The sequence below is a fragment of the Mytilus galloprovincialis genome, chromosome 6 (genome assembly GCF_965363235.1).
Source record: "Mytilus galloprovincialis chromosome 6, xbMytGall1.hap1.1, whole genome shotgun sequence".
Classification (NCBI taxonomy): Eukaryota; Metazoa; Mollusca; class Bivalvia; order Mytilida; family Mytilidae; genus Mytilus; species Mytilus galloprovincialis.
In genome coordinates, this window is record NC_134843.1 from 30,046,979 (window position 1) to 30,062,328 (window position 15,350).

Below are 15,350 nucleotides of genomic sequence, written 5' to 3' on the forward strand. Positions count from 1 at the left end.
CTTGCTGTTGAATTATACTAGATTTATACTCTGCACGCTGATGGTTACAGAAAATAATGTTTTACCGTTAAACATTTAATGCATGTAGCTTTTTGTCGAGCCTTCGACTTTAGTCGAAAAAGCGAGACTAAGCGATCCTACATTCCGCCGGCGGCGGCGGCAGCGGCGTCAACAAATATTCACTCTGTGGTTAAAGTTTTTGAAATTTTAATAACTTTCTTAAACTATACTGAATTTCTACCAAACTTGGACAGAAGCTTGTTTATGATCATAAGAAAGTATCCAGAAGTAAATTTTGTAAAAATAAAATTCCATTTTTTCCGTATTTTACTTATAAATGGACTTTGTTTTTCTGCGAGGAAACATTACATTCACTCTGTGGTTAAAGTTTTAAAAATTTTAATAACTTTCATAAACTATCCTTGATTTGTACCAAACTTGGACAGAAGCTTGTTTATGATCATAAGATAGTATCAAGAAGAATATTTTGTAAAAATAAATTTCCACTTTTCCGTATTTTACTTATAAATGGACTTAGTTTTTCTGCGAGGAAACATTACATTCACTCTGTGGTTAAAGTTTTTAAAATTTTAATAACGTTCATTAACTATCCTTGATTTGTACCAAACTTGGACAGAAGCTTGTTTATAATCATAAGATATTATTCAGAAGTAAATTTTGTAAAAAAAAAATTCACTTTTTCCGTATTTTACTTATCAATGGACTTAGTTTTTCTTCCAGTTAACATTACATACAGTCTGCAGTTAAAGTTTATACAACATTTATTAGATTCATAAACTATCCTGGATTTTTTACCAAACTTGGAAGCTTCTTTCAATCAAAAGACAGTATCGAGAGGGAAATTTTTATTGATGTTTTTCCTCATTTTGTTGAGTCTGCGATTAACAGCAAAAGTAGGCGAGACACTGGGTTCCGCGGAACCCTTACGAATTTTTCATATATGGAATATTTTGTTGTTGATCCAATTAGGTGAGTACTCTAAATAATCTGTATGTAAAGTATCAAGTCTGCCTTTATAGGCTGATTATTCATTTAACTTTAATTCTTACTGGAAGAAAAAGTCAATAAGATGAATAACAATTCATTGTAAAGATGAAATTTCTTAAATGCAAAAAAGGCTGCTGAACAGACTGTGTTGGTAGAAAAACCACGAACTAACTCAAAATTGTTTGTAGATGGGTAAATAAGTTATATGACATGTACATATTCTCTAATGAGAAACATAACTTTGATTATTTGCAATTTAATCAGACTTTCATTTTTAACTGGATTTTCGAAAGAAAAAGTGGTTAATTTTTCTAATTTTTCCTGCAAAAAATATTCTTTTCAACACTTACTGAGAAAAAAATCTAATTTTGTTTTGTCAAATTGAGGATTTTTTTGTTTGGATATTGAATTAACTTTTTTATTTTATCTTTGTACATAACTTGGAGAGTCATATTAAAGGTAAGAGAAATGTTATCCTTTGTTTATGTTGCTTCAATGCTTGTTTACCATACTATATATCTTGTTTACAAGTTGTTTGCAATTTAAAAGGGAATGAAACTGATTTACTTCACAATTTAGAAGCCAATCATTAAACAATTTATTTGTAGAGAAATGGATTTAAACAATTTGAAAATAAATAAAAAATAATCCAAACCTCAGTGTTTATGTAAAAGTATGAAAATAATTACTTTTATTATACTTTACTATAGTAACCACTAATCAAATAAAACAATATAAGAGCATATTTTCCTCTCCATCTCCAAAAATAACCCTTTTTCCTGTGGCAAACTGCACAAACTGGGAAAATGCATGTTTGAAAAGAACATTTGTAAATCCGGAAAGTATGCTTTGCACATGGAAGAAACTAATTATCAGCTTGCAATACAGAGAGCCTCTATTTGACCTGTTGAGATTAAGAATAAATTCTCAGAATGTTTCAGTATCAACTGAACCTAGAATGGCTTCTATCATCATAATTGATGCTGTATATGATATATTATCCAAAATTATTTTTAAAACCTTGAAACTTGATAGTATTATTTTAAATATTAAACTTGGTGAAGGGCATTTGAATTGCTATTCTTTTGAACACTACATTAAAGAGAGATAACTTAATTATACCCCCGCTTTGAAAAAAAGGGGGGTATACTGTTTTACCTCTGTCTGTCCTTCTGTCAGTTCGTCAGTCCATCAGTCTGTCAGTCAGTCAGTCCGTCCTTCCCATGAATATTTTTTGTCACATTTTTCCCAGGAACTACACTACCAGGATTTCTGAAATTTGGTTTCAGGCTTTATATACGTCAGCTATACTGTGTGATGCGTTTTCAGATTCATCACTCGACAACTTCCTGTTTACCAAACACTTACATATTTTTACACTATTAACATTATCCACTTGCGACGGGGTATCATCAGTGAGCAGTAGCCCACAGTTTCACTTGTTGTATTTCATTTTCAATCTTGATGCCTAAAGTAACCTAAAAAATAACTGTTTTCATTCCCAATTTGTATTCAGTCAAGTTTTCTCCTTGTATTTTTGATAGGGATCATACAATGTATCATTTATTGTGCACTTTATTTTAAATAGTATGTTATTTCACTGAGAATATATATAATTAGTTTTCATTATAAAGAAAAAATGCCTGCATTGAATAATATAATACTAGCAAAATAAGCAAGGTATTCAATAAATTATCACATACAATGTACTAATATTTCCAGGTCTGACAAGTTTTTTTCCAAAGCTAATACACAGTTATCAAAAGGGGATAATAGTACTATCTGATTTAATGGCAACATTTACTTCAAGACATTTGTTATCTCAAGTGGAATAAATTAAAAGAATGTCACGCTAAAATGTCAACCTTGACATACATGTAAATGAAGGAACTTTAATTTATGCTATGCCTTTATCCTGGCGGTCAGAATATTTAACTTGCACTTTTGTTTTGTCTTTTCTAAGAGACTTGAAAATGCATGTAGAAAGACTTAATACACATTCTGAAGATTTCTTATTAAATTTGAATAAGCATGATTTTGGTGAAAGGTAGAGAAAGAATTAACCCCACTAAACGATTTTCTGAAGTGAAATAATTAGTAGTTTACCTCCTTATTCTGGTAAGCCTGTCTGAGTTTTAGGTAAGAATTCGATTATTTTACAGGAAAGATAGTGGAGTTTGTGGAAGGCTTAATATGGTTTATTTAAATTAAAAGGGAGATTAGTGATGGCAGAAAATGAATTTTTATTTATTTGACTAAACTAGTGTCTTTATAATTATACACCAAAAAGCTTATCTTGTTTTGTATAATTGCATGTTCTGTTAGTCCTGGACTATTAAGATTTAGATTTAAATAAAGAGAGCTCGGTTGGATTTAATATTAGATATTTTCAAATTACCTCATGTTGGGGCTTTAGTGAAATACAAAATGTCTTAAGTTTTGTGTTTTGCAAACTTATATCTAAACATCTTGATTATCATTTATATTCTATATTGATTGGTATATAGTTGGTTACATTATGCACCTCAGTACATCAGAATTGTGGAAGTTATTCCAATAAAAGAAATATGATGAAGCAAAAATTGTTTCTATTCACTATCAAAAGAAATTAAACTTGACGAAGAATTTTGAGTAATAAATATTGAATTACCTAATTAATTTCAGCAGTGGATGTTGGGATTTTTATAAAACCTTTTGTTCATCTTAGTATTTTAACCACCTTAATAAAATGACATAATTAAAAAGTGGGTAGATGCTGCACCTGCATGGTCTGTATTTCCTCCTGAGCAAGTGTCTGCTATGTTAAACATTTTAACCAAGATTGAAATTCACTTGTTTTCTTGTTCTTGTTCAATGATGTGTTATTGCATGTTTCTGTGAATCACATAGTGTGTATACATGTATTGTTTTAAAAAATAATTTGCTGATCATCTGCATCATAAGAAATCTAAATCAATTCATATTAGTCCTTTAACAAGGAGGTATATAAACACATGGTACTGATTACAGTTCTCTTGAACATGTGGAATCACAGTATCAATTTTAGATTTACTGCTTTTAAATGATTGATTGATTGTTGATGCTTTAGTCCCCTTGCAGAACTGTGGACCTTATATCCAGATAGTCAGTGTTTTCTGGTCGTGTCATGAGACATTACCACCAAGCTTCACCAGGAAAACACGGATTACTGTAGATAAATGTTTACACCTTAAAACAGTAAAGTTTAACATATAAAAAAAGAGTAAAATACTATTTGTTTATAATTTCAGGTGGAAAAAGTCAGTCAGTAGAATCAGGGTAAGTCAACTTGTAGACTAGAAATTATTGCCAGGCAACATATTCCTGCCGTAGTTGCTAATTTAAGGGATAAGATGAAAATTTATACTCTGTTTGGAAATAAACATTACATTTGGTTGATTGTGTTGCTTTCATCATATCTCTGCACTGTCCATGTTTTTGTCTAAGATTAAGAAAAAGTTATTTTAGGTTACCCATATATTTTTTTACCAACTTGACCAATTTGAAATTATTTACTTTTAAAAATTGTCTAATATATTGTAATAAAGATTGTGACACTGTTTGCCTATAATTTAAATTTTGTCTTATGCCCTTTACAAAGCAACTGACTTATAATATGTATGTTTTTAGTAAGAGTCAGTTTGTTCAAAGCTACTACCAACAATTTACCTGGCAAATTTTAAAATCACAATATAATTATTTTATCATCATTTTCCAAGAATTGCCTAAAACATTTGCTTTGTTAAGTTTTCTAACTTTTGCAAATGAATAAAACATATGCTAATAATTAACTATCAGATTAATAAAAGTTACATGTACATGTACCAAACTTGTTTTCATAGCTCATGTCTACAATTCAACTCCATATTGAATTCAGAGTTGTAAAATGATTTTGTGCATTGCTTATTTTGCTTGTCATGAAAGTTTCTATATGTAAAGCAGCTTCAAATCAGGACATACCGTTAACATGTGTTTTTTTCAAACCATAAATCCTTTCATTTGATGTCTATAGCTTTAACTGATTTCTTATTATAGATCATCTTGTTGGCCAATTTGTAGGGTTGGGCAAGATCCAAATACTTCAAGTTCTGGGCCAGAGAGAGTAAGAAGGTAAATTGTCAATTGTCGTAAAAAATCATTGTACATGTACATCCTCTTTTCAGACATTATTACCCAGTTTTAGGTTTATTTAGTTATTTGAATTTTAATGATCAGATGTAATTTGATTCCAATAATAGCTATTAAATATTGATAGTTTCTAATATAGAAGACATTTATGTGTTAAATTATACTTTGTAAACAGCTGGTGTTAATTTTCTGTAGTTTCTTGTTATATGTTTCAGTGGCTGATCTAGATATTTTCATAAGAAATGGCTGACTGCATAAGAGGGGACCCGCTCCAGTCATGCTTCAGAGATTCCTTATATGATCAACCAAATTTTTCTGACTAAAATCTGCCTGTGTTTATTGTCATTGACCTCATTTTCTTAATCCAATTGCTGTTTTTTCCCCATTACCAGTAAATGAGTAATATGATAACTATATTCAGCGTATGGGGTCCTTGCAAGGTCTACATGTCCGTCAGAGTATAATCAATAGGTCAACTATATTTGTTGAATTGTAAATGAGTGTATTAGAAGTATACATCCTTTTCAAAAATTTATCTGACCTTGACCTCATATTCATGGTTTATAAGTCAACATAAGATTTTTGTTTCTCTTAGATAGTATAAGCAATAGGTCAACATATTTGGTGAACAGAATTATACTAAGGTGTGTGTGAATGGCCAACTTGCAGTAATCTTCTGGAATTTACATGGTTCAATGTTCAATATCAAGATTTTTTGGTTTTGATTGTTTCTCTGATTGGATCATCAATAATGTTAAGTTCATGTGATACTTTTAGTAAAAGCGCGACTTAAATTCTTTCAACTGAATTCCAATTATGATCATTAAAGCATGTGCACACTTTTGAACATATTTTTATGTATATTGCTGCAAAATTGAATCTAGAGCAATATCCTAATTAGGACATACAATATATAAATACCAACAAAAATAATTCATTTAGGGTTAAGAGCAGCGACTGGTTGTCTCAGAGATAAGTTATATGTGTAGATAGGGTGAAAAATATCCCTGTGAACTTTTACATTGAATCTCTGATTCAGGTCTCATAAAAAACAGGGTTCATATTCAATGTTCTAATCTTAATATTCATTTTTGGGGACTCAGTGGCTTAGTTGTCTTAGTAATCCAACTACTTTATTCCTAGCCTGTCAACCCAAAGGTTGTGATTTTGAGTCACACAACTGGTAGTTTGACTCCATTATTGAGTGATTATGATTGTCAGGTTTCATTCTGAAGGGTGTTGGTTCTTTCTGGGCACTATAATAATAGAGACAGACCAGGCTTCAGGCTTCCTCCACCAAAATACATGGGTGTTTTTTTCTTTCTAAGAAACTGAGAGAAAGTAACAACTAGTTCAGTTTTATTTAAGGAAATAAGTGTTAATTCACATGCGCTTGTATAATGCAGCTTTACATAGATGGTTAATTGCTAGTATTTCATAGTGTGGCTATATGTTCCAAATTTGATTTAGAATTTCTGATAAAAAATGTAATATAATAATCAGTAACAATAATTTTTATGTTAAATGTGAGCGAGAGAAAGAAGACATTATTGGGTTGATATATAATATTAATAAATAGAGATGTGTATAGCACTTCAAGGACTGAAGGAGACAGCAACCAAGGACAAAAATAACATCTGAAGGTATACATGGGGTCTTCAACAAAAGACAATTTTCTATACTTCCAAGCTGTTAATCAACTCTTATCTACAAATTAATAAATCTAACAGAGACTTGAAAGAACAAACATAATAGATCAAAGACAGTAACATCCCTAGTTCATAGAAACAAAAAAATAAAAGATGTAGTGGGAGCTACCATACTAATCACTTATTTAGTCCTCGCTCTTTCTTTTGATTGAAAGGAGATACCAAATGATGTCGAAAGAGATGATAGACACATTGAAGCTTACCAATATAAACATACATTTGAAGACAAAAGAATAATCATATTTTTTTTCATTTTGAACTTTCCTGTTATATAAAGCAACATTTCAGCATTACTTATGCTTTAAGGTCAAGTTACATAAATGGGCTATGTCACAGATTTCAAAAATATTTTTGCATATAACTATGGCTGATTAACTACAACTGAAAATTAAAAAAAATAATGCATTTATCTAATTTATCATTTGAAATATTACTGATTGATTTTTTTCAAAATGGATGAAAATTTGTATAGAAAGCATACAAAACAGTCTTAAAACTTCTAAAATTTGTCTTAAAATCATAAAATCTCTAATTCTACTAATTTCTGTTTTAATGGTGGAAGATAAAGATAGGGTAACCGCCCTTGTTTTTACGGTACACATCATTCACAAAAAAAATCCCCAAAACGTCAAATAATCATAACGTCATCATGTAACAGGCCGTATAACGTTGATTTTTGACGTTTTTCACAACCAACACTGTGACAAAGTGATTACTAGTCAAAGCACAAAGTCAGTGACCATATGATTATTTTATATCATAAAAAGAGAAATTTATCTGTCAACAACATACATTTTTTTAAGAAAAATCTAAGGAGTAGAATTAGAGATTTGATGTTTTTAAGTCAAATTTTAGAAGGTTTTTTCCCGATTTTATGTGCTATCTATACAAATATTCACATATATGGAAAGAAATCAAACTGTAATATTTCAGATAATAAAAGAAACAAATGCATTAATTTAGTTTTTAATTGTAGTTCAACGAGTGAAAGTTGTATGCATAATTAGAAAAAATCTGTGACATAGCCCATTTACTGTTTCTTGACCTTACGCATATCCTGATATATGTCTCTCAGTTGATGGAATCATTCAAGACTTTGTGTTATCTACTATAGAGGGTTGAAATTTGCATGAACTCTTCTGGACTATGACTTGATTAACGGTTATATAAGCTGAACTCTTCATTTCAAAATTTTTATTGTTGTAATTGTGATTTGAAGCAGGCTGCTTTTACTTCTTGAGTTCATCCTTTCTCTAAGTTGGGTTTGTATTTTTTTAAGTGTACATTTTGTTTACTATTATGAAATGAGGAGATGTAATAGGATTACTAATATGACAACTATAGGTCACTGTTTAACCTTCATTGTTTTCACAGTTTCCATGCATGAACCATCTAATCAATAATTTGGAAAATAAAGAAATTCAGAAATCCTCTCAAAATACCAAAGCCAAATTTATTTGAATTTAGATTGATTTCAATATTTTTCAGGTCTCCAAAGAAAGAAAGAGCTGATAAAAAGCCTACTGATTTCCCAAGGTACTTTTAAAATCTTCAACAAACACATTTTTAACTGCTTTTATATCATAAACTTACTTTACTTGCTACAATTATTTTTATGGCCCTGTCATAGAGCAGGGGCATTTTGTTTTACCCTTATCCTTCATAGACAGCTGACACTTATCAATATAAGCATGCATTTGAAGTCAAAGGAATAACCATATTTTATTATTTTAAACTTTCTTGTTATATGTAGCAACATTTCAGCAACTTATATTTCAAGTGTACCTTGGTGTATGTCTCAGTTGCTAAAAACATTCAGAACTTTGCGTTTTTTTACTCAGATTTTTTGATACATATAGAGGGTTGATATTTGCATGAATACTACTGATCTAAAAGTTCCTTAATGGTTATAAACTGAATTCTTCATTTCAAAATTAATATTTTTGTCATTTTGATTTGCAGCAGGACTGCATTTAAATTTTAAGTTTGACTTCTGTTGTATGGCTCAATCTTTATAATTCAGCCTATATCTTTTTACTATGTATCAATAAATATGGAGATGTGGTAGGATTGCCAATGCGCAACTGTTAACCAGATACCACAGGACAAGAATGTAAACAGCTAAAGGTCACTGTAAGGCATTTGTCGTTTTAATTATTCTTTTCCATTTGCAAATATGTTTGTCTATCCTCAGTTTATGATTTTTATGCCCCACCTACGATAGTAGAGGGGCATTATGTTTTCTGGTCTGTGCGTCCGTCCGTCCGTCCGTCTGTCCGTTCGTTCGTCCGTCCGTCTGTCCCACTTCAGGTTAAAGTTTTTGGTCAAGGTAGTTTTTGATGAAGTTGAAGTCCAATCAACTTGAAACTTAGTACACATGTTCCTTATGATATGATCTTTCTAATTTTAAAGCCAAATTAAACCTTTGACCCCAATTTCACAGTCCACTGAACATAGAAAATGAAAGTGCATGTTTCAGGTTAAAGGTTTTGGTCAAGGTAGTTTTTGATGAAGTTGAAGTCCAATCAACTTGAAACTTGGTACACATGTTCCCCATGATATTATCTTTCTAATTTTAATGCCTAATTATATTTTTTATCCAATTTCAAGGTCCATTGAACATGGAAAATGATAGTGTGAGTGGGGCATCCGTGTACTTTGGACACATTCTTGTTATTCTTATCTTCATTTGAAATTAGGATTGATTTCTTCTCCTTTTTTTTCAGGTCTTCAGAAAACGAAAGAGCTGATAAAAAGAAGGAAAGGAAGCTTATTGAAGTAGTGAGGTACCAATATTTACTATTAAAAGAGTCATAGGAATCTGCTTTTATGTCTGGGACTTATTTTAAGTGCACCTTAGTGAAATTTTTTCATCACTTGGTGTCAATTGTAGTCTCAACTTTTACAAAAATCTTCTCTGAAACTACAGTGCCAAATTCAACCAGACTTGGCAGCAATAATCATTGGGCTACTATTTTCTTTTTTTTTAAATGTGTTCAATGACAGTGCCTGACAACCAAGATGCCTATAAATGTTGGGCTCTACCTTTTGTCCTTTTACATAAGACATATGACATTTTATTTCACTAAAGCCCCCACATGGGGTATATTAGTACAACATTGTTTAACAAACAATAAAAGTGTGAACATATTTACATTAGAACAACTTGGTAAAGAAAGGTGTAATAATAGTACATTTTTGTATATATAACTAATACTAATATGTAACAGGAAGTACAAATTATAGTAACATGGTTAAGCACATGCATTAAAAGGTTTTAATACATTATAACACTTTTGCAAAATTTTGCTATTCCAGTAAGTGTAAATAAATCTGATGTCTTCATCTGAGTTCTTTAAATTTTAAAACATTTGGATTATTACATATATTTAAACTTTAAATTAAAGATAAAAATTAAGCTCTTATATTGTTGAAAAAGGGTAAATATTTCTCAAAACAGAAATAAGATTTGTATATTTTAACCTTAAAACTGACAGACGACTACTTATAAGAGTTAAATGACAATTTTTACCATTTTTAAAAATGCTTGCCTATTATGTTGAAAATTAAGATAGATAGACAAGAAGGTTTAAAAAGCAAAAATGATCAGCACATCAGGATCTACAAATTAGTCAAATCGTGAAAATCTTCAGTTTTTCTTACAGTTTATCAACTATATTTGTTGAAAGGAATAATTGCTAGCTGTACATGTCTGCCTGGCATGGTTCATCTGACCTTGACCTCATTTTTATGGTTCATCAACATAATATCAATGATTAGTAAAGAAGGCGAGACATTTCAGTGTGTGACACTCTTGTTAATATAAGATATGCTTATGTGGTATTGAACTCATCCCTTTCTGATTTTCATATTGGAAAGCATAGCATTTTTAGACAAAGCAGTATCTTTGCTTGCCTGGTAACAGATATTGCTTTCAAAAGATCAAATAGTCATATAAATTTAAGAATTAAATTTAAGAATTTAATTTAACGATCCTCTAAAGTTCAGTATATGTTGTTAATTTCTAGTGAAATAGATTCTAGTTAAAGGAGCAGGTCACTGCAAAAACAAGAAAGTTTAAAATTTGCCTTATTTATGATTTTATGACAAATTACTATGAAGAGTTGTTACTAAATATAACTATGCAAAATATCTTCGGCTTTTTAGCTTGAACTGTTACATCGAAAAATTGAAAATATATATTTTGATGGAGATTTTGTGAGAGATTAGAGTATACATCAATGAGTTTGCAACCAAATAGCACAACAATCAAACAACATGCAGAGGTTAATATACAATCTAAATCATTCCAATAATATAAAAAAAAAACTTTAACGTCATACACATTTATAATATGACTCTACAGGATACAATTGACCATCCATTGCTCAGTCATACTGTAAATGTCAATTAACCGAACTTTTGAAACACATTTTAATATAAATTTAGGTAGATATTGTGTATATAAAAATGACACAGCCACCCAATGACAAAAAAAAAATATAGAGATCTCAGAGGTTATTGTTACATGTAAAAACAAGTGTCAATACAATATGTAAAGCTTTAGATCACTGCAGACTCTAATCTTACCTTTTTACATCATTTCTTATCATTTTATTATTATTTTCCTTTATCAAAAGGTTCTTGCTTTAATTTCATTAGACACAATTGTGAACAATTCAAAACATACTTTTGTTTGAAAAAAAATCTTTGAAAAGCAGCATAATTTGACCAACGTTAAATCTTTAAATCATTCAGACCTAGCTATTATGGTCTTTATGGTATTTTTTGACAATTTGCATATGTAGATACAAATGTCACTCAGATCACAAGCGTGGCAAGGCAAGAACATACAATCTTAGCAGTTGTCATTCAAAAATGCTTTGAAAAATAACAAGAAGGTATAGATTCTTAAAAATTTTATTCCTAAAAAGTATTAACAGGATCTCCCTTCACTTCTCCCTGTTAGGCTGCCAGCGAGAACTCACTTCTACCTAGACCTATAATTCTGAAGTGTCCTGACCCCTGCATTATGTATATAAAAGTCTGAAATCATTGGATAGCAAAGATTGTCACAATACTTCATAACAATCCATTGACTATAAGAAAATCAAAAAATTTAGTGCTATTTCATATTACATTTATAAATGCAAATAGAAAATATTCGAAACTCAGAAAACAGATTTTAATGTTGACATATTTTTCTCCAGACCGCAACCAACCAGACCACTACCACCCATGCATCTAAAGACAGACAACACTGGGAGAGCAGAGTATTCTACTGAAACTGAAATATTTAAGCCACCTGCACTTCCGTCTATTAATAAGGCTTCTGATTCACCAAGACCATTGCCACAGAAGCCTCCAGTTACTCAACTAGATCCTTTAAGGGAATCTACTTCAGAGAGAAAGAAGAAAAAGAAAAGAAAGAAGAAGGAACCAAAGCAATCTGATGAGGAAAATTAAACTGACCACTAACACAGGCCTTTGTATGAAGCTTCAATCTGTGATAAAGAGAAAACTTATTCCTGTTGTATAAATATTTATCATCATACTTCAGTATAAAAAAAGGATTCATTCATCCAATTTTAGCTAAAAGGGAAACAAGGGTGTCTATACAGTTCCAGGGGAGATAACTGCTAGTGTGATATTGATCATCAATGTCTCATTGTTTTGTATATGATTACAATGCAAAAACAGATTCTGTTCACAGTACTGAATTTAATGAAAAAATACAGAGTATTCAAATGATACAGAAAAAAAATATTCAAGGTTCTTTTTTGTCAGCATTATAGCTTATTTTTCACTGCATTTAAAACTTATTTTGGTAAAAGATATTTTTTCTGATTGTTGGATAAACATTTTTCTGCAAATATGAGACCACAATAGTCTAGTTTCCAATTACAATTATAATTGTATCATTACAATTTTAAACATAAGTTATTATTTCCCTTTGACAGTTGAAGATTAGTTCTAAACCAAAGCATGATAGGTCAAAAGTAAAATTTTGAAGTTTTAACTTAATTTTAATGAAAAATATGATAATGGATTGTTAGGAATAGTTTTTAGTTTAACATAATATTAATTTAAAAAAAAAAACACTAGTACCTATGTTTTATATCATCTGTCTACAACATATTTAAAAATATCATAAAATACAATATAATGTGAGATTTTAATAACCCCATTAATAGCCATATCAATTTTTACTTATCTTGTTACATTGTTATAAATATACAGCTGTGTTTAGGTTCACAAATTGTATATAAAAATTAAAAATCAAGTCTACCTTCAAATTATTTTATAGACACTAAAATATTTATGATTTTGAGAATGTGAAAGGTACAGTACAAACTTTTTATTTGTGTTTGTTATTCTGTATGTACAGAAACTTAAATGAAAAACAATATTTTGTAAGGATTGTGGACACTCTTATCATCCCTGAATATCTAATCACTGTCATTCATTGTTTTAAATTATAAAAAAAAGTGTTGTTAAACAATTAACTTTTAATATTTTTGTTGTAATTTTTGTTTACTAACATTGCTAAAATGAGATGGATTTTATGAAGCTTGTGTTTATTTTGGTGTTTAAGAATATATTGTATTCTGCTGATGTGCCATGGTTTTATTACTTTTGAAGATTTGTTATAAATTTGCTTACTAACATAATTTTTGTCTGAAATAGAATGTATAATGTGTGTAATTCAGCCTTATTACCATGTAGTTCCCCTATGTTATCAAACTTATTTCTGGTAGTTTTATAATTGATAGTATTATTAATTGTATAATGGTTGTGTAATAGTTTAAAGTAAGGTTGCTGGGGGTTTTAAATGTTTGACGATAGATTTTTATACACAGCAAAAATATATTTGGGGTATGTATAATGCTATTAAGTTGTTGTCTGCATCGTTGTCATCCAAAGACACATTTCGAATTTCTGTTCAGGGTTAGACCTCTGCAGTCGTATCAGGCTGCCCTCAGAGTAGCATTTTATTTTGGATATTTTATCTTTAAATTTCAAATTTTTTTAGTTGTAAATTGAATGATTTCGAAATTTAAAAAAAAAAAAAAGTATTTTTGCAACATGCTCAGCAGAGAATCTCAGAAAATCTCAGAAAAACCAATGCCTGTAATGTGTATCTTTTTCACAAATAGACATCTAATTATACCCCCGCTTTAAAAAAGGGGGGGTATACTGTTTTACCTCTGTCTGTCAGTCCGTCTGTCAGTCCGTCCATCAGTCCGTCCGTCCATCAGTCCGTCAGTCAGTCCGTCCCATGAAACTTTCGTCACATTTTTCTCAGGAACTACACATCCACCCTTTCTGTAATTTGGTATCAACATTTATATATGTCAGCCATACCGTGTGATGCGTTTTCAGATTCATCACTTGACAACTTCCTGTTTACCGAACACTTGTCTGATTTTACACATGATAGCCAAGTTGAAAATTTTCGTCACATTTTTCTCAGGAACTACAATACAAGGATTTCTGAAATTTGGTTTCAGGATTTTTATAAGTCAGCTATACCGTGTGATGCGTTTTCAGATTCATCACTCGACAACTTCCTGTTTACCGAACACTTGCATATTTTTACACTATTAATATTATCCACTTGCGGCGGGGGTATCATCAGTGAGCAGTAGCTCGCAGTTTCACTTGTTGTACATGTTATAAACATGCTCAATATCCATGCTTCTTTGTTGATTGTTTACTATAAGGTGACAATCAGTAGACTACAGCTTCAAATCACGACAATTAAGTATTTTCACTTCATAACAGTCAGAGAGGAAAAAAAGTTGATGATAATAAGATATGTTTGTGTAAAAAATGATAAAATCGTGCACAGAAGGCTTAGTTTATGATATATACATGTGTTGGTTTAAGAATTGGATAAACATTATTTTTCACCAGTCACTCGTTTTTTTATGACTTTAATATCTAATTAAGAATTTGTTAGTTTTTCAGGCTAACATAAATTTAAATTTATATGGCAATTTTGACATATTTAGATTGACTGGATTTGATCCAAAGTCAAACACAACTTTTTGTTGAAAAAAACAGCATAATTTGTTAGCTGAATATTAATTGTAAAAGAAAGATTTCATATATAAGTTTGCATTTTTTTTAGGTGTTTGTGTTTCTTTTTCTCATTGCATGGATTGTATAAAATCCAGAATTTTGGTTTAATATTTTTTTATGTTTTTACAGTTAAGAGATAATAGAATTTGTATTTGAACCTTCTGTTATCATCTTGTAATTTCAAAAAAAATGTTATATCCGTTTTAATTTGTATGTTCATCATCACAGCTGTTCAAATATTCTATAAGAATCTCAATATTTTATGTCAAATTCATTTACTATTTATCTTTTAAGGTTGATCAGTAAAGGTATATATATATATATATTAGATGGAAATTTTTTTTAAACTGAATTTGAACTAAAATAATTTTTTTCATGATAGATCATAATATAGATTATAGG

The 15,350-nt window shown here is 30.1% G+C and overlaps 1 protein-coding gene across 1 annotated transcript; it reads left to right on the forward strand.

The window, feature by feature from the left end:
* Positions 1–2,865: 2,865 nt before the first annotated feature.
* On the forward strand, positions 2,866–12,465 carry LOC143078561 (uncharacterized). Its single transcript, XM_076253421.1, has 6 exons — positions 2,866–2,885; positions 4,249–4,305; positions 5,062–5,136; positions 8,352–8,399; positions 9,590–9,649; positions 12,074–12,465. Exons 1-6 carry the CDS (start codon positions 2,866–2,868, stop codon positions 12,327–12,329), a joined length of 516 nt encoding a protein of 171 aa, XP_076109536.1. The 3' UTR covers positions 12,330–12,465.
* Positions 12,466–15,350: the final 2,885 nt, after the last annotated feature.